The 22,600-nt window shown below is 56.0% G+C and overlaps 1 protein-coding gene and 1 long non-coding RNA gene across 2 annotated transcripts in view; one reads left to right on the top strand and one right to left on the bottom strand.

The window, feature by feature from the left end:
* The window catches only part of LOC102014808 (adenylate cyclase type 5), a gene marked incomplete at its 5' end in the record, with an annotated part of 135,402 nt that overhangs the window by 19,791 nt on the left and 93,011 nt on the right, over positions 1-22,600 (bottom strand). Inside the window, 9 exon segments of the mRNA XM_005386527.2 lie at positions 3,447-3,534; positions 6,569-6,666; positions 7,822-7,966; positions 9,006-9,028; positions 10,998-11,138; positions 12,960-13,101; positions 13,808-13,966; positions 15,738-15,865; positions 17,233-17,344. Coding sequence (XP_005386584.1) covers positions 3,447-3,534; positions 6,569-6,666; positions 7,822-7,966; positions 9,006-9,028; positions 10,998-11,138; positions 12,960-13,101; positions 13,808-13,966; positions 15,738-15,865; positions 17,233-17,344 — 1,036 coding nt within the window.
* LOC106148733 lies at positions 12,476-19,334 on the top strand. Its single transcript, XR_001234397.1, has 3 exons — positions 12,476-13,013; positions 13,617-13,740; positions 18,932-19,334. It is a non-coding gene; the product is annotated as an uncharacterized LOC106148733 (long non-coding RNA).

Raw genomic sequence — 22,600 nt, forward strand, 5'->3', positions numbered from 1 at the left:
AGCACCAGCAGCAGGAAGGCCCAGGGGGACAACCTGAGGTCACCGCAGCCTGGGGACAGCAGGGCTCCGAAGGTAGCGGATGCTCCGAGAGGTGAGACCAGACGTGGGGACAAGACAAAGACCGAGGCAATGAATGAGCCTCCCCAAGAAACCTAGGCATGCGTTTGAACCGCAAGGAGCTAGGTCAGGAAGATGAGGGCTTCAGAGCACTTGGAAAGGAAAAGGGGAAACCCTGAAGAGAGAACAGGGAACTGCTCTGACACAGGGAAGTTCACACCGTGTTCACGCATCTGCAAAAAGGTTAAGATTTTGCGGGAAGTAAGCCCAACTAAGGAAATGAGCCCCAGCTGCTGTTGTAAGGGGAGAAGCAAAGGAAACAGAGAAAGAGACTGCCTGACAACCATCTGGCTTTGGAAGAGCAGAGCCCGTACTGGAGTAGCTGAGGAATCTTCCTACCTCACTGGGACGCCATGACTTCTCAGCAAGTGGGGAAATAAAATGGAAAATTCCAGAGTTCTGGTGTAGGGTAACTATCAAAACTGCCGTTCATCAGCCTTGTGTCAGCACCTGATGAGGTGACACAGCAAGCCTTCATCCACCGACCTGCAGTCAGTGTGGGATGGAGCTCAGTGACAGGCCAGGCCTGCACCCAGGAAAAAGCCAGGTTAATTAATATCCTGCTTTGTTTTGCCCGAGGCGGACTCCCCCTACTCACATCTTAATGTGCAAAAAGTTTAACCCACAACATGAAAGAAGAAGAATGATTACACAGAAACGGGCTTCATATTACAAACCACTTCCTGTCGGGTGCTGCTTTCCAGACAGTGGCTAATCAGAGGCTGGGCAGGAAGGAGGCAGCCAGGACCTGTGGGTAGGGCTGGCATCTATCTGACATGGCAACTGCCAGCCTGGGCAGCAGGTTCCACAGAGCACTTTTTTCTAAACACATTCTTCCCTGAAGTCTACAAGCAGGGGAGTCCCAGCTGCAGGGTGTGTGGGGGACAGGGTTGCGTGGACAGGGCAGGAGATCCACCTAAGTCCTCCTTAGAGCACTCAGGTCACTGGGCCTGATAAAGGAATCAAGGCTTACTGAATTGGACAGTGGTAACACAACAGGGACACTGAACAGTGCAATAGAAAGCAGGGCTGACTTCTGTAAGTACTTTTGAGCAGTGGGAAAAAGAATTTACTAGACCCAAGTATGACCTCAAAGTGGCTGGTGCCGGACAGGGAACCAGCCCCCTCCTCCCTGACAACCACCAGGGATGCCTGCAAATCAGGGACCTCTCATGGAAAGGGACTGGGGCAGCTCTACCTTACCAAAGCCACCAACAGGAAAGAGGACATTCAGGTTCTGGTTTTAATTGGTGAACTATAGCTTGTATGGTGGTGCAGGCCTGTACTCCTAGCACTGTGGGAGGCTGAGGCAGCAGGATCACAAGTTTGAACCCAGCCTGGGCAATTTAGGGACTTAGAGAGACCCTGCTCAAAAATAAATAAATAAATAAATAAATAAACGAGGGTGAAGGTGTAGATCAGTATGAAGGCCCTGTGTCCAATCCTCAGTACTGAAAAAAAAAAGTTGGCCTATATAAGAGTTTGATTCTGATTTAAACAGGCCATTTAAGTACCTGAAACAAAAAAATAAAACAAATATTTTGCCTCAGTTTGTAACTTACTTTAAAAAGTTTCTTTTTAGGATTAAACAAAAAAGTTTACAAGAAGTCCTTTCAGCTGTAGTTGCTTCTTAAAAGGTTATTGTGACTTTTTAACGTGGTAAAATATATACATCATAAGATTTGCCATTTTAACTTTTTTCTGTCTTTTTGAGACAGGGTCTTACTGTACAGTTCAGGCTGGCCTCTGAACTCACTTTGTAGCCCAGGCTGGCCTCGAACTCACAGCGATCCTCTTGCCTTTGCCTCTTGAGCTCTAGGATTACAGGTATGCGCCATCACACCTGGCCACTTTATTTTTTTAAGTGTGCCACTCAGTGGCATCAGTTACATTTACAACACTATGCAACCATCGTTGCTGCCATTACTGGAAGCAGAAACTACCCATGAAGCCACACCTCCCATTCGCCCTTCTGCCGGCCGATGGTCACCTCTAACCTGCCTTCCGTCTCTGAGTTTGCCTGTTCCTGATATTCCCTATTAGTAGAATCAGACAATATGTGACCTTGAGTTCTTTCATTCAATGCAGGGTTTTCAAGCCCACCCATGCTACAGTGTGTGGCAGCATGATATTCCTTTTTGGGGATGAGTTTTCTATGGAGAAACATATCCCATGTTATCCATCTATTCATCTGTGGATGGATACTTGGTTGCTTTCACTTTGGCTAATGTGACTATCTGGCATCCTTTCAAAGCCACAGGATGAAGACAGCAGAACTGTCTGCTAGGGATAGAGGCTGTGGGCTGGGAGCTCAACGACAGCCAGACCAGAGGCCGGAAGTAACGGAGCACACAGCAGGAGAGAGCCTGCGGCCCGAGAAGGGCGTGCAGGAAGCGCGGCAGGGAGTCAGCATGCAGCCCTAAGGTGCAGGATAGGCATCTAATGGTTCCTGGGACCCCTCCCGTTCTGAGACCTGTCCCCCAAGACCTTGACCATGAGGTGACTAATGAAAAGCCCTGTTGGCAGAGTGGACAGAGAAAAAGGACTCTGGAGATAACAAAGATCCAGTTCCTCCAGCAGGAGAGAGCGGTGCAGAGTATTTAGGGGGCGATGTGGGCCTGACCCCCAATACCACAGGAGGGCCCAAGTGCTGGCAGGAAAGGGAGGTGAGGCGCATGCTGGAGAGCAAGTTTCTCCTGTGGGGGCAGAGAGCCTTCCAGAGCCACACTGACTCTGCTAGGGAACCCTCAGCGGTTCCCTGGCGAAGGAAGAAGAGAAAGCCTAGGCAAGCGGGGCCAACGGGCCCAAGTGATTTCTACAGGAGACCTCAGTTCAAGTCCCAGGCAGGGACACAGCCCAGACGGGACACAGCAAGCCCAAGATATGGTGAGGGAGAAGACCTAGAAAGGAGCCAAGCTCCTCCCTGCACCGTGCAGTCCACCTAAGCCAGCCATGGGGCACGTCCTCAGCTCCGAGCCTCTGGGGCTGCACTGCTCATCTGTATGACGCCCCTGTTGCTGGTCTCGGGAGCCCCTGCTGGACAAATTCCAGGGCACCTGGGGAGTGAAGGTCTCTCCCACACTCCTTCCTTCTCCTTCATCAAATGCTCACTGGCCACTCCTTGTGCCAGGCTCTGTGCGTCCCACCTGACACCGAGGGCTTGTACAAAAGCAACGAGACAGCGGCTTCTTGCAAAGATTCCCAGGGCCAAATGAGGCTGCCAACACCAGGCGTTGGTCTCCTGTCCGGCTCTCTGCCATCACCAGTCCAGAGCGGTGGCCCGGCATGGTGCCTAGCGTGCTGCTCGGGCCCGGGGCAGCTGGACTCACCTTCACACAGGAGTAGATCACGGACACAAACACCACCAAGGCCAGCAGCAGGAAGCAGGTCACGTAGAAGCTCAGCATGAACACAGAGCTGTGGGGAGAGAGGGGAGGGGAAGCCGCAGGTCCCCAGGCCTGTCCTCCCGGCTTGGGGGCACAGGACATGGACAGCCCTGGGAGGGAACCTGAAGTTGCTCCATTTCCCATGCCCACTGCACAGTCTTCTTCTCTCTCCCTGGGAAGGCCCTCGAGGGTCCACCATGCCCTGCACAGCACCAGTCTGCTCCTGCCCTTCCTACCCTGTCACCTCCGAGGGGGACTGCAGGCCACAGAAGCTGGATGGAGAAGCAAGTGACCCCTGACCAATATTTTGCCTAATTCTCGTTCTCACAGGAAGGCTTCATTTAGCCTGGAAGGGCTCATTTTAAAACCACCTGGTTATTCCACCCATGTTGTTACCCATGGCTCAATAAATAACCTCATGGACTGAAAACGGATCTGATAAAGGGCGTCATGGGCAGCAATGCACGTCAGCAGCCCAGCTGGCTACTCTGAGAAGCAGGGTGATGTGCACATTTGAGAAAGAGCCCCTGACCTCTGTCCCCCTGCACCACCAAGCCCCACGCATGGCCAAGCCCCATAGCACCACCAAGCCCCATAGCACATCCTACCCGGTTCTTGCTCCCCTCCCAGCCAGTTCAGTAAGAAAAGTGCAGTCTGCCCTGCGCCTCCTTTGGAGGCAGATCACAGGGCATGGTAGCAGAACCCTCAGACAAAGGAGCCGCAGGTGACTTTCCCTCTGGAACTTCCCTTTGCCCTCCTGGGGCGGGGGGCTGGCTCAGGGGCAGCACCCCCACCGGCCGCCCCTGGCCTCCAAGGGAGAGGAATGGCCTGGAGTTGCCAGGCCAACTGTGGTGCTGGTGGCTTCCAGGCAGCTGAGGCCTGGGGCAGGACAGGACACCCTGGGAGGACTCAGACAGCGCCTTTGTTCCAGCTCCCAGAGGCCAGCACTCAGCCGCCTTCAACAAATGAACAAGAGAAAGGAATCCTCTTCAAAGCGGCTTTTAAAGCTTTCCCAGAGAGGGACAGCTAGAGGACGACCTCTGTCCACGCTGCAGCCGTGTGGAATAGTGGCGAGGGGAGCGTGGAGCCACCGCAGACACTGCCGGGAGCAGGGATGGCCCAGCCCCAGCAATGCTGCAGAGAAGACACAGCACAGAGGCAGGATTACATCCCACACTAAGGGACCATCTGCTGCAAAGGACAAAGCCGGGTTGCTTGGTGACCTCCGAGACTGAGATACCCTTTCAATATAGAAAAATGTGTCAGTTAGGATCCACCAGCTCTGCACAGCCTCGTGCAACCCAGTGCAGCCAGTCTAGTTGTCACCTGTGGGCCTGACAGTCACAGCAGCCATGAATCCGAGGGGTATCTTTTCAACAATAAGTGTCGTACATAAAAGGCATTAGGAAGTGAGGTAGACTGGCATCGTGTACTCCCTGGTAACAAAGTGCATGACCCAGTCTGATCAGAACATCAGACTCACCCAAACTGAAACACTGTGAGTTAACTGGCCAGGGCTCATCAAAAGTGCCACAGCCACAAAAGACACCCAAACCCTGAGGGACTGTCAGTGTCTGAAAGGGACAAGGAGACACCACAACTAAATGCAGTGTGGGACTTCAGACAGTGTGGTTCCTGTAATGACAAGGGACATTAGCAGGGAAGCACCAGCAGGGAAATTAGAATACCGTCTAAGGCTTAGTGAGCAGCATCATTTTGGGGTGTTTCCAGGATTTGGTCACTATCCTGCAGCTGGGGAAGTTATGAGCCCTCGAGGGAACTGAGCAAGAGATACACAGAAACTCTTACTACTTCCGAAACTTCTCAGTAAGTCTACAATTATCTCAAAATGAAAAAACAGAAGGTGTTGGATGTGAGCGCTCTTTAGATTAAGCACATGCAACCAGAGGACTCTGGGTAGATCCCGGCTCTGAATAAGCCAAGATTAGAAGACATTTTGTGGTACACTTCTGGAAGTTTGAACATGGACTGGGTGTTAAATGATAACAGAAAAATGGTATGAATTTTTTTTTATATGAATTTTATTTGGTGTATACTGTGGTGAAGAAGGGAAAAGTCTACTGAGGTTTTTAAGGACAAAATGTCCTTAAATTTTCCCTAACAAATAAAAAAAGATAAAACAAATATTGCAAAAGATTACTGGCCGGGAGTGGTAGCTCACACCTATAACCCCAGCACTCGGGAGGCTGAGGTAGGAGGATCGGATCATTGTAAGTTCGGGGCCAGCCTGGGCTACAAAGTGAGTTCAAGGCCAGCCTGGGCTACAAAGTGAGTTCAAGGCCAGCCTGAACTGCATAGCGAGACCCTGTCTCAAAAAAAAAACAAAACAAACAAGCAAAAGATTACTGTTATATCTATGGAGTGGATATTGAATATATTACTTTTCTGTATGTTTGAATGATTTCCTAATAAAAAGTAAAAACATTTACATACATATACACACACCTATATCTGCATACATACACACATGTGCATGCACACACATATACATGCTATGCATACACAGTTCGACTATGTCTCTCTCCCAGGTGACTCCAACATGAATGACTATTTAACTAACTCTACTTCCAGAAGCCCCCTGCCCACTTTGAAGTGGCCTCCGCCGTGGCAGAGCCAGTTTTCAGTAGAGTTCAGCCATGCTTCTTTGTGAAAAATCTTCAGAAACTGAAACCTGTTCTCTGACACCCATAGTAGTGAAAACCTTTATCTTTTGAAGATGTATGGATGGGGGTGGGGGGACAAGGGCACACAGAAGCCGGCCAACAGAACCCTGGCGTGATCCCGTCGGGCAGCGAGGTATGGGTCAGAGGGGTGAGATACGGTGGTGGGCAGGGTTTCTCTTGTGGCTGAGCGGCCCCCAGTGGGACATCTTCCACCTGGGCACAACCATTCACCTCCCCAGAGCTCTGGCTTGCTAGTCCCATGGAGGACACCTGAGGAACCCTCTCTCCCTGCCTGAGCAGCTTCAGCCCAGACACCCTTTTCTACTCCCCTAAATGACCATCCCCATCCTGCAAGAGCCCAGGAGGGATGGGGATACTTACTGGGGCACGATGGTGATCTGGACGGAGCAGATGAAGAGGAAGACGAGCGAGGCGCACGCCACATAGGCACCAAAGCGGTCGTCCACCTGCTTGGAGTACTGAGAGGAGACGCCCGCGGTGAGGGCCGGGGCCGGGCAGTCTGCTCCAGCAGAGTGAATCTCAGCCCGCGGGCAGCCCACTCAGCACAGGGAGGGCCCCAGAACCAGAGCAGGCCTCAGATGCCAAGACACCAGTCCAACTCCTGGTGGGACACTGGGACTTGGACGTGTGTCAAACCAGAAACCATGCAGGCCAAGCTACCGGCCAAGTAATTCACAAGGACGCCTGCTTCTGAGATGAGCAGCCTGGGGTTCAGGCAGGGTCACCTCCAGCACCTCACTGCCAGCCCGCTCCTCCCACACCACCAAGCGGCCTCACTCATGGAGGTCGGTGCCCAAACAGCCGCCCAGCGCGGCAGCACGAGGTCAAGTCCTCCTCCTTCCCCTTCACAGCCCTGCTCTGCTAACCAGGTGCGCCATGCTTGATGCTGATGAGCTGCACCCGAGCCACCCGACCTGTGCACTGCAGACCCTGTGACGTGGTACAAAGGGCACTGCCAGGACCAGCGTCTAGCTCTGTCACCACTTCACTGGGTGGCCCTGCGCAAATCTCCCAACATCACTGAGCTTAAGTTTCCCATTCACTGAAACTTTAAAAAGAGGGGAGAAGCCAGGCATAGTGGTGCACACCTGCAATCCCTGCATTGGGGAGGCTGAGGCAGGAGGATCGCCGACAGTTTGAGGCCAACCTAGGCTACAAAGTGAGTTCAAGGCCAGCCTGAACTGCATATCAAGACTTGGTTTCAAAAAAAAAAAACCCTAAAATATAAAAAAAAATATAAAAAGAGCGGAGACACAGATCTTAGCTGCTCCTCCCAACTCTAACACTGGAGGCGCCAGTGCCCCAACAGCAATGGTAGCAGCAATAATAACAATGGCAAACAGCGATCAGCAGTTATTGAATGCCCTCTGCGTGGTGGATGCCTTTTTACATCCTGCACAAAGAGAACTCATTCAGTCCTTACTCTGGTCCCCAGGTGGGCATGTTAAGCAGCCCTGTTTTCTCCACGAGGAAACCAAGGGGCAGAGAGGTGCAGACTTATCCCTTCTCACCAAGGAAGTCTCCCTACAGCCTCCATCCCCAGGGGCGCAGCAGTTTGGGTGGAGAACCCGAGACCACCCGAGGCACCGCCCTGCTGCCCACGGCCCATGCACCTTCTTCTCCAGGTCAGGCTCCCTGAAGGTCAGGAGGAACTTGCGGACGTGCTCAGAGCGCAGCCTGTCAATGCTCCTGGCATCAATGGCCCGGCCCAGGAACTCATCCACTTCATCCTCAGGGTTCACGCTCTCCTGGGCATTCCTGGGGGCCAGAGGTACTCACTCAGGTGCGCTGAACACTAGGGGGAGAGGCCTAGCAGCCACCCAAGTCAAACCTGGCCAGGGTGGGAAGGCAGGGACCAGGGCCAAGTGGACCAGACCAGAAGCCCCCAACCTGCACTCTTTTTTTCCCCCCTTGTGATCCTAGGGGTTGAGTCCAGGGCCTTCACACTAGCTACCTCCAACCTTTTTTAAATTTTTATTTTGAGACAGTGTCTAAGTCACTAAACTATCCAGGCTGGGCTCAAACTTGAGATCTTCCTGCCTCAGCCTCCTAGAGTGTTGGGATTATAGATGTGTACCAACATGCCCAGTTCAAGCCCTGCTCTTAATAACCACACATGTGGAGAAAACAGCCCATATCTCAGGCAGGCTGCTGGATGGCCTCTCTGGCATTGTGACTCATTAGATTGTTAGACGCAGTGAAGGATTCCTGGAAATTTCACTGTTTCCCCTGCAGCTCAGCCTCTGCTCTCCCCAGCCTTGCCACCCTCATCTGGAGGGCGAGATGGGAAGCAGGGTTCCCAGCACCACGCCTGGCTCCACCTGGTCCCTGGGCCTGGGCTTCGGCCTTCTGGGGAAGCAGACTTCGTGCTCTTCAGGTGTTTGATTTAAAAGCCCGATCTCCCAGGGTGGAACTGGGTCCTTGAGAGGAATGTCTAGCAGCCCTGAGGCTGGGGCAGCAGAGGAGGAGGAGGAAGGCGGTGGGGCATGACTGGCCCTACTGACCAATGTGCAAGGTCTGCATCCTAAGGGAGTATGAGAGTGTGCGTGTGTGTGTGTGTGTGTATATGTGGAGATGAGCCGGGCAGTACAGGAAGGGGCCCTGGTGTCCTGGGTGCCCCAACCTGTCTGAGGCTGCCGCTGGCCACCTGTCACCTCGCTTAGTCCTTTCACTCTTGGCTAAGGCTCTGGCCTGTGTTCAGCGGGTGTGGGGACACAGAGTGGGGAGCTGGAGTTAAAGCTGTCCTCCCCCCACCCCTGGAGTGCAGGGCGCCAATAAAGAAGGGCGTGGTACTCACTTGTCTTTGGGGTCTTCGAAACCCTAAGAGAGGAGGGGAGAGGGAGAGTGTGAGAACAGGGAGCCCTGCCGGGCGGCTCCCCCAGGCTCCGCAGCAGTTGGCCCACGGCTGGATGTGCAGGGCTGCGGCTCCTCCTCCTCCCTCCCCCGCCCCCCACAGGCTCAGCAGCAGTGCAGCAGCTGACCCAGGAGCTAAACCTCCGAAACCTCGAGCAGAAACAAACCCTTGCCCCTCTGAGCTGATTTTCTCAGGCGCTGGTCACAGGGACAGAAAGCTGACCAACCCAGCTACCTCCATCCCCAGCCCAGACGCCCCCCAGACAGGGTGGGGCGGGCCACAAGGCTGTGCCTGGATGCCAGCCCAGCAAGGGACACATGTCCCCTAGGTCCGGAGCCCCTTCCTCCCAACCCCCGGCTGCTGTGGCGGCTGTCAGGACCCGGTTTTCTGCACCTTTTCCTGCTGGGAGAAGCGATCACCACCCAGGGGAGACCTCCCCTCCCAGGTACAGCCCTCACTGCTGGTCCTTTCAAGGTTCCCCGGCCTGCCAAGGATGAACACACCTGCCAAAGCAGTGCCCACAGCCCGAACTGCCTCTGTTCCCACTCAGAAATGAGTAAGATGCAGCTTATGCCAAATGTCACTGAAAGTATTTCCCAGCGACCCTGAACAGGGCCCATGACATCGCCAGGACCCTCACCTGCTCGCTGGCTGCACCTTCTCTCTCCGCCTCTTCCCTTGTCACCTCCCCTCCTCCCCCCTCCAGTCTCCAGCTCCCTGGACCCCCTTCCCGTGCCCGCTGTCCTCTCAGCCACCCTGGGTGCGGGGGCCACCATCGTCAGGAGATTGTGCAAGCACTGGGTCAACGACAGTGAGGGCCACCAGTTCTTGCTCTGTGGAGGACCTTGGGAAGGGAGACTGGTGGCTGGAGCCCTGGTGACAATGACCAGCTCTGTGATGTCCAAGTTCCAAGCCCTAAGGGAAGTCTCGGCCTCTCCCATCCGCACCTCCTACCCCGTGTCCGTTAAGGAGCTTGTCTGTCGTCACCTGTGTCTGCTGCTGCTCTCTGGCAGCACTGACTGGAGTGATCAGGTGCCTGGCCGACCCCTCCTTTAGGTCACTGGCTCTCATCTGCTGCACTTCCAGAGAGTCCATCTCTCCTCCCTTCCGCTCCACCTAAACCTGGTTGGGTCCACAGACCCTGTTCCCAGCACTGGCCCTCCTCAGCCCTCCCCAGTGAGGGTGACTGCTGCTGGGAACAGATGCCTTTGCCCAGTCACTGGCCAAGCTCTCAAAAGAGAGGCACATTGCTGCTGCGGCCTGGCTTCCTGTCACCCCCTTTCTCCTTCCTACCCCTTGAATGCATGTTTCCATCACTGCTGCACAAGCCCAGCAGCACATCCTGCATTAGCCTGGCCTGGAGAATACAGGGACAGCTGCGGCATCTGTGCCTGAGGCAGGCAGGGCACCTGAGGGAGGGGACAACCTTATGTGGCCCGTACACTCCCCAGGGAAGGCAGGAGTCAGTGGGAACGGGGGAAAAGGGGACCACCAGGCATTTGCCAGACAGCCCCTGGGACGGTTTCTGAGTAACACAGCCAGAAGAGGTTAACTCAGTGGCCTGGGAAATGTGGTAGGTGCCGGACAGGGGTCCAGTAAGCTGCTGCCCTCCAGCCTCACCAGTGTCCAGAGGCTCCACAGCCCCCAAGTCTGGCTGGAAGAGCCTGTTCCTAGATGCGCTGCAAGCTCTGCCAGGGGAGGAGGCATGGGCATTGCCACTGCGTTCCCAGGCCAAATTCAGCAAGCCACAAGGTGGAAGCATGCATGGGGGCACCTGGGCCAGCGTCAGGTGAGCCACCTCCTGGTCCCAAGTTGGAGTGACCCCACTTCTGCTTCCTTCTGCGGCTCTCCAGATTCTTTCAGGCAACTCAGGGGAGCCCGGTCACCTCTAATGCCTGGGACGATCCTGTGCCTGGGGCTGCCACAGCCACTCACCATCCGCTTCATCTCCTTGGACACCTGGTTGCCACCCAGGTGGTTGTAGAAAGGGCGCTCGGCCCCCCAGTGTGGCGGGTTGTGCCCAATGGAGTTGGTTCTCTGGCGGTTCATCTTGGCAATCATGGCCTTCTCTTCTTTCTGGAGAGTAACACAGACACATGAGCCTCAGGCAGAGTGGAGGGAGGAGCCCAGGAGCCAAGGTCTCCCAAAACACTCAAGCTACCCCAAGCCAGCCCCACAGCCAGCCAGACTCCCTGTGCCAACCCTGGTGGGACCAAGGAGTTCTCCCCACAAGTCTGATCCCAAGAGTCTGTCCTGGCACCCCTCAAAGCCTGTGTCACCTCCTTTTCCCCAAGACCTCATTCCAAAGCACTGAGCCGAAGCCCTCGCTGTGCTTCCTCTCCTCCCCTCCTGGGGTGGGGACTCTGAGGGTGGAAGCAGGGGCTGGGCCTCACCTCAGGTCCCTGGGCAGCCCACCAGGCCTCCCCCACCCCATTACTGGCAGGAGCCTCACAGCAGGCTCTGCTGGATGGAATGTGAAGCTCGGCGCAGCCTTGGGGCTGGCAGAGCTGGGGACCGGGGCTCCAACCTCCGCTCTGCTGCTTTACAACAGGCAGGTTTTAGCAGAGGGGCAGTAGGACAGGACCAGACGTGATGAGACTTCGGGGCTGACATGTCTGTCCAAAGACACACAAGGACAATCGGCCAACCCCGTGCCAGCGTCTATGCTGCTTGCCCATCTGTCTGTCTTTCCATCCAAATGGGCACCAGAGGTAGAGAGTCGAGCAGCCCTCGGCTGAACTCCCTCGTTGACCCATCAGATGCAGGGTCTGGGGGACACTCAGCCTACTTCCGCCAACACTGCCTCAGGGAGGGCTGCCACCCTGCGCCTCTCTCTACTTCCTCCTTTCGGGACCACTTGTCAACCAGGGAACCAAGCCCCAGGGAATGAGGCAGGTGGCAGGAAGGTGGGCTGGAGGCCCTGTGAACCAGGGACAAGAGAAGTAATGTGGAAAAGAGCCCAGGAGGTTTCAGTCCATTCACATTCTGGCCAAAGAACGGACAAATGTTTACCAGTGTTCACTGACAGGGTTAGGCCATGGGGAACCCGCCCCAGAGGGCCCGGGCTCTTCTCGCTCTTCTCCCTGCTGTCTGTGGAGAATCTGATGTGCTCCCTGCAGGGGCTGCTGCAGCCAGGAGCCCTCCCTCAGAGCCACAGCACAAAGTGCCCCTCAGACATCCTCTCAGGTGGACACCTGCCCTCCCTGCCTCCCCCTAGAAGCCGACGTGGTCTCTTCAGTCTAACTCCTTAGGAAAAGCAGCAGGGCGCTGACCAACACACTGGAGGGAATGTCGCAGAAGTCACAGGCAGTGTAATTGAGGGAGAAATATAAAGTGTTCTCTTCTCTGGCTTTAAAAATTAAGAACACAGAACATGACACTATTAAAAATAGAACACTGAAGTCTGCTAATAATTGAGTTTTATACTTTGGCAAGTGTGGGCTGAGACAAAAGAGGAAGAAGACAGAAGCTAGAAAGTTAAAAGCGGGGAGGCAGAGGTTCCAGAAACAAAGTTACACAGATCCGGGCCGGGACAGACACTGACGAGAGGGAGAGGAAATCAACCTTGAAGAAGGCAAAAGAAAGGGGAGAGGCGAAGACAGCACGCTGTGCACACAGGCTCCTCGGGGCTTCGTCTCCGGCCTGTAGCCTTCTGAGCATTGTTGCTAACTGGTCTAAGGCCTCCCGCATTTCTGAGACAAAGCGGAATACAACTGCCCCCATCCGCCACCAGCCTTGGCAAGGCCTCTCACTCTGAGGTCCTTTCTAAGACGCAGGAGCCACAGCTGCATGAGGAACTCACGACTTTGCTCAGGGGGAGAGGGAGACAAGCAGGAAGCAGCAGGCCAGAAAAATGTTCCTCCCCCAGGAAGCGAAGCGCCCGCCCCGGCCACAGACCCGCTTCTGGGTGCAGCGCAGGATGAGGAAGGTCTCGATGCTGTGCTCCTTGAGGTAGGCATTGCGCTCGCCCCCACAGCCTGGCTCCACCTCGTAGTCCCCGTTCAGGTAGTTGAGTGTGGCCTTGGTGATGTGGATCCGCCTGGGGGAGGGAGACACCAGAAAATGCAACCTCAGACCTCCAACCCTTCCCGCAAACCTGAACTGCAACCCCCACTCAGTCACGACTGAAACCAGGGCCCCAAACTCGGGCTCAGACGTGCACCTCAAGCTCACACCACCTCCCTCCATACTGTCGAGGTGGCACTAGGGCTTCTCTGTCTTACAGTCCACCCCTAGCAGGGCCCGTTCTGTCAGCCCACCCACAAGTCTGAGGCCACACAGACCTCGCACTCCTGCTCAGCAGCCAGCGAGGCTTCTGCTGACTACAGGTCTGGGCCCAACCCTGGCCTAGTGTCTGTACCCCACTTACCTCAGGCACATTCCCCTCCCTGCCTCTTAAAGGCCAGTCCTTGGGGATACCATGTCCTCCCACTGTGCCCCTCCTGGCCTGCATCCCTCAGCCAGGGGTTCTCCCTATCCTTCGTTCCCATGCCAGTCACAGGGCCACCCTGGGATTACCGCCCGCCCCAGAACTCTGCTTCTCCCATCTCACAGGCCAGCATGCTTTGTGAGCACCTGGACTAAGGGTGGCTAACACAGTGGCTCCTCCCACTGATCCATGGAGCGGTGCACAGGATCTGACAAGTGAGGAATTTCTACTTCAGCTCTGCTCCCCAAGGTGGGACAACCCCAGCTCCCCGGAACAACCCCACCAGATGGGAAGTGAAGTCTGGGCCCCTACTCACCCCGCCTTGCCCCCAGCCTCCATGTGGTTGGCCAGCGTGACGTCGTTAGACCAGACGTCGAACTGCCACTTCCTGAGACCAAGGACACCGCAGTGTACACGCCCGCTGTGAATTCCCACACGCATGTTCACGTTCACCCCTGTCACCTCCCGGACCAACCTGGGGATGGAGCAGGGGTAAGGCTGGGAGAGGGTCAGGGACCAGGCACACAGAGTAGGGGAGGCTGGACGGTGGGGCTGAGGTGTCAGGAGACACGGGGTCAATGTGGCATTTCTCTGGTCCAGGGATGGATGCAGGGACTGCAGGGGCTCAGGTGCGCAAATCTGAAAAGTGCTGTTTCCTCCTTTGCTCACAAGGTGGCGTGGTGACTCACAGTAAAACCAAACAGCCCTCCTGCCTCTCTGGTTATCTCTGGCTACTTTAAGTCAATTAAAGAAATGCGAATGTGTCTTAGTGACAACTTGAACCCAACAGGGAAGTTATAGCCACTCCAAACCCCAATCATAATTGCTCCACACTGCTGCTCTGGCCGTAGGATGATGGAGAAAGGATGGTTACTTGGGTTTCGAAGGAGGGGATATTTGTTCGTCCTGCTCGGGAAGACAGCAGGCTGGGAAGGTGTAGGGGCTGATGGGTGTTGTGTCCTACAGGACAGCCCCAGTCGCCGTCACCTGCACCATGTAAACGGGTCCCAAGCCAGTGAGGTGGGCCTCCCCTTATAACCTCCCATGCAGGGGAGCAGGTGGCAGGGCAGAAGGGGAGCTGCACCCCTATGTCTAGGGCCCAAGGTCTGCAAACAGGGAGCAGGTGCTGGGGGTGGGATGCAGTTTGCACTTTTTAGGGACTGTGACCTTCCTGACCCCCTGGGTGTGGGTCCACTCAGCCAGCCTCGGCCCAGTAACCTGACCTTGCCTGGTGGGCAGGGCCACCCCACCCTCCCTGCCTCCCACCCCACCCCCTCAGTGAGCTGACACCCACTGCCAGGGACACGTGCCATCCGTCGTCTCTCCTGTCCTGGGGTCAGCTTGGGAAGCACCATTACTGGAGCCATCCTGTCTGTCCATGGTGCTCCGCTCAGGATGACGTGTCTCAGTCTGTCTTTCCTGCACGAAGCTTCTCTCCAGCCCTCAGAGGAACCAGCTGCCCCTCTCACAGCAGTTGGTCCCGCGTACCGAGTCACATGCACAGACACCTCGCACAGAGCCTCGGGTGCCCCGGCCTCCCGCCCTCAACCCTGTGGTTCTGGGCTAGGGACTGTCTAGCCCGGGTATGCAGGGGGCACTTGGGAAACAACCATACCACTTCTATGGACCAGGCCAGCTTCCCAGCCAGCCACACTGACCTCTGACCTTGCCATCTGTCTTTCCCTTTGCCCCTACTCAGCATATTTCTAAAGTCCAACACTATCTGGATACAGTCTCCACCTGCTCCTTGGCTCATACACAAGTCATACACAAGTTCCAACAACTAGGGCTCCTTCCGTGACCAGTGATGACCAACAACAGCTGCACTGCTGTTCACAGGAAGGAAGGATTCTCGCAGGAACTCTGTGTTGGATTCTCCTGGGCCTGGGGAGCTGTTCAACCCTCTCTCACCTGGGCGGAGGTGCAAGGGCTGCTGTTTCCTCTGCCGCAAGCAGGCAGGAGGCACTGGATGCAGCATGGAGCCCCTTGCCTGGGGCCTGCAGAGCCCGCCTCCCCCTCCCCCTCTGGGAAAAGCTGTCCTGGCTGTTGAGGCACAAGGAGCCACAGAGAGGCACAGAGTCTGGAGGCGCAGACTGGGATGTGGGACGGTGCAAGGCCAGGTCAGCCCCAGGAGACAGCTTTCCCTCATCATTCCCCACCGTTTCTCTCGCATCCGCCGGCCAGTCAGTTTCACTCAGGCTGCGGCACAGCGCCTGGAGGGGACAGGCCTGGAGGTGGGCACTTACGAGATGGCCTCGATCATGTCCATGCCCATCTCCACGCAGCAGTGGGCGTGGTCGGCCCTGGCCTCCGGCAGCCCTGAGACGCAGTAGTAACAATCCCCCAGGATCTTAATGCGCAAACAGTGATTCTCCTGGAAAGCAAATTCATTTTCATAATTAAAAATAGTGGGAAAGGGAAGTGGGAGAGACAGCCCTGAGAAGCAAAGAGATTCAGTCCATGCCTGGAACAATTCATCTGTTAAGGTGCTGAGCACAGACCCCGGGCCGTGCCAGAGTGCGACCCAGACAGACTGGGCTTGCCAGGAGGCCCGGGGAGGAGGCGTGGTGGGGCCTCGAGGCTCAGGGGCCAGGCGGCTCTGTCAGCGAGGGGAATGCCCTCGTCGGGCGTGAGCACTCGGTGTCCCAGGAGCACACCTGACTCTTAGCTCTTGGCCCACGGCTCTCTCAACAGCTTTTCTGAAGCAGGCAGGAATGACCTCGAACCCAAACCTCACGTGACCCTCAGCCTGTCTGAGACTTAAGAGTTCACCAAACCAGCGAACCAGTGCCAAGAAGCCAGCAGAGCTGAAGCACCTGCTGCTGCTGCTGCTGCACGTGACAGGTGCTACAGGGTCCCCGGGAAGGCCATCGATCCATAATTGGCAGTCAGGTGGAATGCCATTCATCACCAATTATGAGCAGCCCAAATCTGGCTCCCAGAGCCACTCCGTGAAGCCAGCACATCTCTGGGATTCAAGCACCTGCGTAACCTGGACTCGTGTGAGATGCAGCTGGTGCCCAGGCACCAAGTGTGCCCCGTCTGCCTTGTTCAAGCTCAAGGACTTGAGGCCCCCATCAGACGGGCAGCAGCCTCTGGTGCACACCCTGGCCTGGTGTCCTATGTGCCAATGGAGGCCATGTCCATGTGTCAGCGGACGCTGTACAAAGTGGCCACTTACATATAATGACTCTACAAAGGCTTACAGTGTCATCCAAAGCCACGGGCTAGGAAAGGAAGACAGTGTAAACAGGGACTTCATAAACAAGCGTGCTGTGTACCACTCCCTGCTCTAGATGTCGCTTCCAATTTGTCCCAGTGTTGGGGGCTCCTCTTTCTGGAGGACTCTGGGGTGGCATATGGCTGCCTGCAGGTCAGACGGGGATTTGCTCTCCTTCTCTTATCACTCTGGTCAGCTTCATCGGGAATGGGGCTGTGGAGTCTGACTTACTTCTAATAGAAATTAGGGGCAGGAGAGGTTTGGAGCTGGTGACCCACAGGCCTTGCCACCCCTTCCCTGGAGTGTATCACGGGCTCCCTGCACACGCCCTCACACTGCTGCTGCCAGGACTGACCGGGGCATGAGGGCACAACTACAGCCTGGGCAGCCCGTCTGCCTGTCACCGGTTCCTGACAGCCCCTCTGGAGACAGGCCTGTCCTGTGCCCACCCTGGGTCCCTGATCCCAAGACCTCAACGGCCTGGACCCAGCTGCCTCTGGCCCAAGGTCGGGGTGACTCACCGCAGCCAGCTTGTCAAAGCGGGCGAAGAGCTCGTTGAGGGTCATGACCAGCTCCTGGGCAGTGCACTGGGATGCCAGGCTGGTGAAGCCCTCGATGTCAGCAAACAGGATGCTGGGGAGACAGCAGAGGAGGAAGACCTTGCCACACCTTGCCGGGTCTCCCCAGATCCACATGGTAAATCTCAGTGCCCCATGTCACAGGGTTAGGAGGCAGGGCCTCTGGGAAGTGGTTAGGTCACAAGGGTAAGTCTTCATGAGCCAGACTAGTGCCCTTACAAGAAGAGACATGAAGCTGGGCATAGGACAGAGGCTCCCAGTCCCACTGCTCTGGAAGGCTGAGGCAGGGGGACTGCAAGTCAAACACAGCCTGGGCAACTTGGTGAGACCCTGTGTTAAAGTAAACAAACAGGGCTGGGGATATAGCTCAGGGCAAAAGCTGTTTCCTCTCTCTCACTCTCCACTGCGTGAGGGTATGAGAAGATGGCCATCTGCAACCACAAGAGGCCCTCACAAGAACCCGATTAGGTCGGCATCCTGACCTCAGACTCCCAGCTTCTAGAACTGCAAGAAGTAAATTTCTGTTGTTTACAAGCCTTCAGTCTGGTCCTCTGGCACAGCAGTCTGCAAGGATTGAGGGAGGCACGTGCGAGAAGGGGAGAGGAGGCTGTCACCAGGACCCAGCTGGGGCGCCTGGGACCTTAGGAGGGCTGCTGGCCACAGGAGTCTGGGGGCTCCAAAAGCCTGGAGAACTGAGGATGGCTGCCCCTCCTGCTGCCCGGGAGCCCTGCTCCTGTTCTCCAACCAAGAGGGCAGGAGGACAGAACGCATGAGGCCAGGCATGTGTCTGATGGGACCCCTATCACCCCTCTGCCCAGCCCCTGGCTGGCCTCTGAGCAGCCCCTTCACAGTGGCCAGGCCTGGGCATAAGCGCCCTTCTATGCTCTGGAAAGCGCTTCTGGCCAGAACAGCGTCGTGCAGTATCACTCCCAGCCCCCCAGAGAAAAGACCCCAACCCTCAGCAGACTCCAACCCAGGGAGGAGGGAGAGGAGGACACACCAGCAGGTCTGGCAGCCCTCAGCCCCTCCCAGGCTGCTTGCCTAGGCTCACTGTCAAAGACATGGGCTGGTCAGGGATCCTTCATCCTTGCCTGTGGCCTCTGAGTCTGAGCAGGAAACTATTTTCCTTTTCCTTCTGAACAGATGCCCAGAGGCAAGGCCCCAAGGACCAAAATGCATAACGGGCCCTGGAGTTTATCTCAAAGGGGGAAAAAGTGTGTCATGCATGAGGTGCTGAGCTGCAGGTCCTCACATCCTCGGACCTGACAGCTGGGCACAGGGCCTGGTGTCCCCAGCCACAGGACAGACAGCGTTCTTCCCACCATACCTCTGGGCTCCTGAATGCATTTTGGTCATTTTTCCCTGAAAATGTACTAGTATATTAATGTATTAGTATATTATTTTTATTTTTTATTTATATTATATACTAAATGTATTAGTATATTATTTTTTTATTTTTATTCAACACTGACAGACTATGACCGCGTATATTTACAGGCTACAGAGTGGTGTTACATATATACTGAGATGTGGAAGGTTTGAATCAAGCTAATTAACACAGGCATCAAATACTTCACCCTTCACAGACAACTCCCAGAGAGGGAGCAAACAACGCAACTTAGTGTGCACCTTTCCCTTCCAGATCAACCAACCCGTGGCCCCCTGCAGACCAACAGCCCACTGCCCTAACCATCCCATGGACAGGTGTCCGCGGGGTGGGACAGCTGCCAACACGCAGAGCTCTGTGAAACTCTTCAGGGTGGCCAAGGATAAGCCTCCTTTCCTCACCTCATGGATTCTTCCCAAGGAAAGCCCAATGAAGTTGCGTGTGTGTGTGTGTGTGTGTGTGTGTGTGTGTGAGATCCCTGTCCCTTGCCCTCCTGCACCTCCTGGGTAGCCCTGCTGCCTGTACGACCTAATATGACATGGCCCCTTCTCTTGGGAACTGTCTCAATCCTTTCAAGGCAAATCATCTCCTGACCATACCTGAATCACAATAAATCCTGCATTTTAAAATACACTGCTTTCAGCTCCTCACTGTCCTGACTCAGGCCCCACAACCACCCCGTGAGGTTTGTATCTTCCCCTCATGGATAAGAAAACTGAGGGACAGAAGTGTTGAGTGAGGAGCCCAAGGCCACACAGGCAACCTGGCTCCATACCTGGGAGTAGCACCAGTGAAGAGTGTGCTCTCAGCTGCACAGCCATTCCAAGTGCATAAAGCAAAATCCAGTGCCCTGGCATTGTCTCAGGATGGAGAGCGGCAGAGGGTAGGTGTGCGCTTCTGCAGACCGCCCAGGGTAGGTGCAGGATGTCATGAAGGGGCCATTCTCAGCAGCTGCTCGCCAGACACACAGGCACACCGGGGGGCACGTGGAAGCAGGCTGGGCCACCGGGGCACACAGCCCAGAGCGTCAGGCTGTCACCTCCCAGGGAAAGCACAGGAGGGCAGCCCATGCCAAGCTGGGTCCAATCCTGGCTTCTCTAGCCCTCCAATCCCAGCCTGGATCAGCAGAGGCAACTGCAGACTGGGAGGAACGGGGGACAGGAGCCCCCTGCACCTTCTCCCCCAAGTTCTGACGCCTGTGTCTGCCTGGAGGATGGGCTCACCGGGCCCGAAGGACACAGGCAGGCATCCACACACTGTGCCTGCCCATCTCTCACCCTGCCGCTCAGCAGCTGCCCCTCCCTACCCAGGTCTCACCTCACCTCTGCAAAAGCACCTGCTCCATAGTTGTCCTGGAAATACTTTACCTCTCAGGAAATCAGCCCCAAGAGAAGCTGGGGTCAAGACTGGCTGCACTGAGCCACAGAACAGTGTCCCCTAGGCTGTCATCAGTATTTCACGTGCGGGGTGAGCAGCCACCACACTCACTGGCCCATCCACCTGCATCACAGGCTACACAGACTCCCAGGGTGGGAAGAGGCAGGACTTCTCGGTCTCAGGCAGCCACCCCAGCACACAGGTTACAGAGCACACACGCAGCTCCCTGGTGCTGGGACAGGGGACAGGAGAAACAAATGGGTCTGTGCAGGTCACCAAGTGGCCTAGAAACCCGACTTCCCTGCAGTTTCTGGGCACCTCCCACCTGCCCTGGGCTCCCACCAGCTGCTAAAGAACAAGAAGGCAGGTGGTCTGCTGCAGGCAGGGAGGAGGCACTCAGAGCAACACTTCCAACCTAGGCGCAGAAGCTCAAGCCAGGTCTCTGGGTCCCACTGAACCCCCAGCAGCCTCTGCTGCACGTGTGGGAAGCTACCACCCCACATTCCCACCTCCTGTCACTCTGTCACTGAGGGGGAGGGCCCCACTTGTGACTGTCACCTCTGGAGGCCTCTGCCCTCCACTCTAGCAGACTGACTGTGCTGTTGACCATTAAATACCATTTAGCTTCCTGGTAATTCCAATTCTCAGAAGCACCCTCCACTGGGTCTAGGAGTCTGCATGGGCTGGCTATCTGACAGTACTGGTAACCCCCTCTCCCCAAGCTGGGGGTTCCAGCCACCTTCAGGGAAGGGGAGTCTGGTTCCAGTTTTCTTTCCTCTTTTTTTTTCTCTTTTTTAAGAAAGATATTTAATTTGCTTCCTATGTGTCCTTGGGGACTCTGAAGGCCAGCACGGCCCAGGCCTGCAGGGAGGAGCGTTCATCAACTGGCTCCCACTTGAGAGCTCCTCCTGGCCACAGGCCCAGGCCCAGGCTGATGGCCTGCCTTCTGTCACTGCCACCAACACCAGCCTGCCTTCTCCTGCCAATGTGGGACCCCTAGGCTCTTCACCCCTACCCACCACAGGACCTCCTGCCTCCCGGACAGCTTCAGTCCCGCTCTGCCCACGGGCATTTCCTCACAGCTGTTCCTCCCACTGCCAGCAGGCCCTGTGACTTAATGAAGCCGTCAGCATCTGGCCCTGCTCCTGCACGCAGAGCTGCTTCTTGTGGCATCACTGGACACCCAGAGCTAGTGCCTGGGTGGCTGGCACTGCTGACAAGCGGCAGCTCTGACTCCTTCTGGTCCTGGGCATGACTGGGCCTCTAGTCCTATACCCCAACCTGGGCCAGGCACCACGGGGATGCATGGCGAGAGCCCTCCTCCTAGGATGCTGCCCTGGGGGACTAGTGGTGCTGGGGAGCAGGGCCTCAAAGGGCAGGAAGCAACCTGCAAGTCCTCAGTGTGTGCGCTGCGAGGTCAGAGAAGCTGGGCCTCTGCATCAGTCAGCCACCTCTTTGTAACCAACAGGGCTGTCCCTTGAGGTGGCCCCCGCTTTACTCCACGTCGTTCACCCTGGAGAGCCGCCTGGGCTCGTGGCCGTGGTGAGATAAAGCAGAAGCAACAAGTCATCACATGGGCTAGGTGAGTTAGCACCTTCGGGCGTGACCAGACACCACAGGGCCGCTTCCCAAGGGGTGGTAGGTAGGAAGCAGCTTAGAGAGGGGCACAGGTGCTAGCAGACGCCCAGGGCCATCTGAGGGCACCAGCTGGGAAAGGAAATGGGGGAGCAGACAAGAAGACGGCACAAATCCCACCAACAGGAGCACCTCGCCCGAGACAGCAGCACCCTCCACTCTCACAGGGGCAAGCACCTTCCTTTGTCAAGTGGGCCCCAGAGGAGGTGCCTGGGAGCTGGGGTCGAGGCAAATCCTGCGATCCACTCTGTTCGCCTCAGGGCCTCCTGCAGACCCCACCCCTCCTCTACCCCAAATCCTACCCTTTCCCCCAGCATCCAGCTCTCCACCCCACGGAGTCCCGACATGCTGGGGTGGCCGCCCGAAACGAGGGGCACACGCAGAGGGAAGCAGAGCGCTCAGTGGGACACTGGGGGCTTTCGCTTTCTTCTCTTTCCCACCTTTCTACAAAGAACATTCACCCTTTGCATAGTAAATTGTTTGCTTTTTAAAAACATTTGAAAACGAATCATACCTTTCTTGTAGGGCCTAACCCAAACCCGTCCAATCTGATGTGCTCCCTGACTTACCCCAGCCCAGAACCACCCTCCCTGTGCCTGGATGTTCAACAGAATCAGAACCACAAGTCACAACTGACTCCAGATGTGCCAAAGACACGGCCAGACATGGTCCACCAGTCAGGGCCGCTCCGCCCCCTATTTGGAGTGCAGAGAGCTAAAATAGTAAGTCCTTGCTGCTGCTGGCTACATTCTCTTCTGATCCCCATTCTGCACCCCAGGACAAACTCAGGCCTCTGCTAACCCCCACTGAGGACCTGGAGAAACCTGAAACCCTCACTCTGCTGGCAGGTGGGTCAAATGGTAGAAATGGGGAAAACAATATAGTTGTTCCTCGAAAAATTAAACTCAGACT

The sequence above is a fragment of the Chinchilla lanigera genome, unplaced genomic scaffold, assembly GCF_000276665.1.
Source record: "Chinchilla lanigera isolate Chin_1 unplaced genomic scaffold, ChiLan1.0 scaffold00026, whole genome shotgun sequence".
Taxonomy (NCBI): Eukaryota; Metazoa; Chordata; class Mammalia; order Rodentia; family Chinchillidae; genus Chinchilla; species Chinchilla lanigera.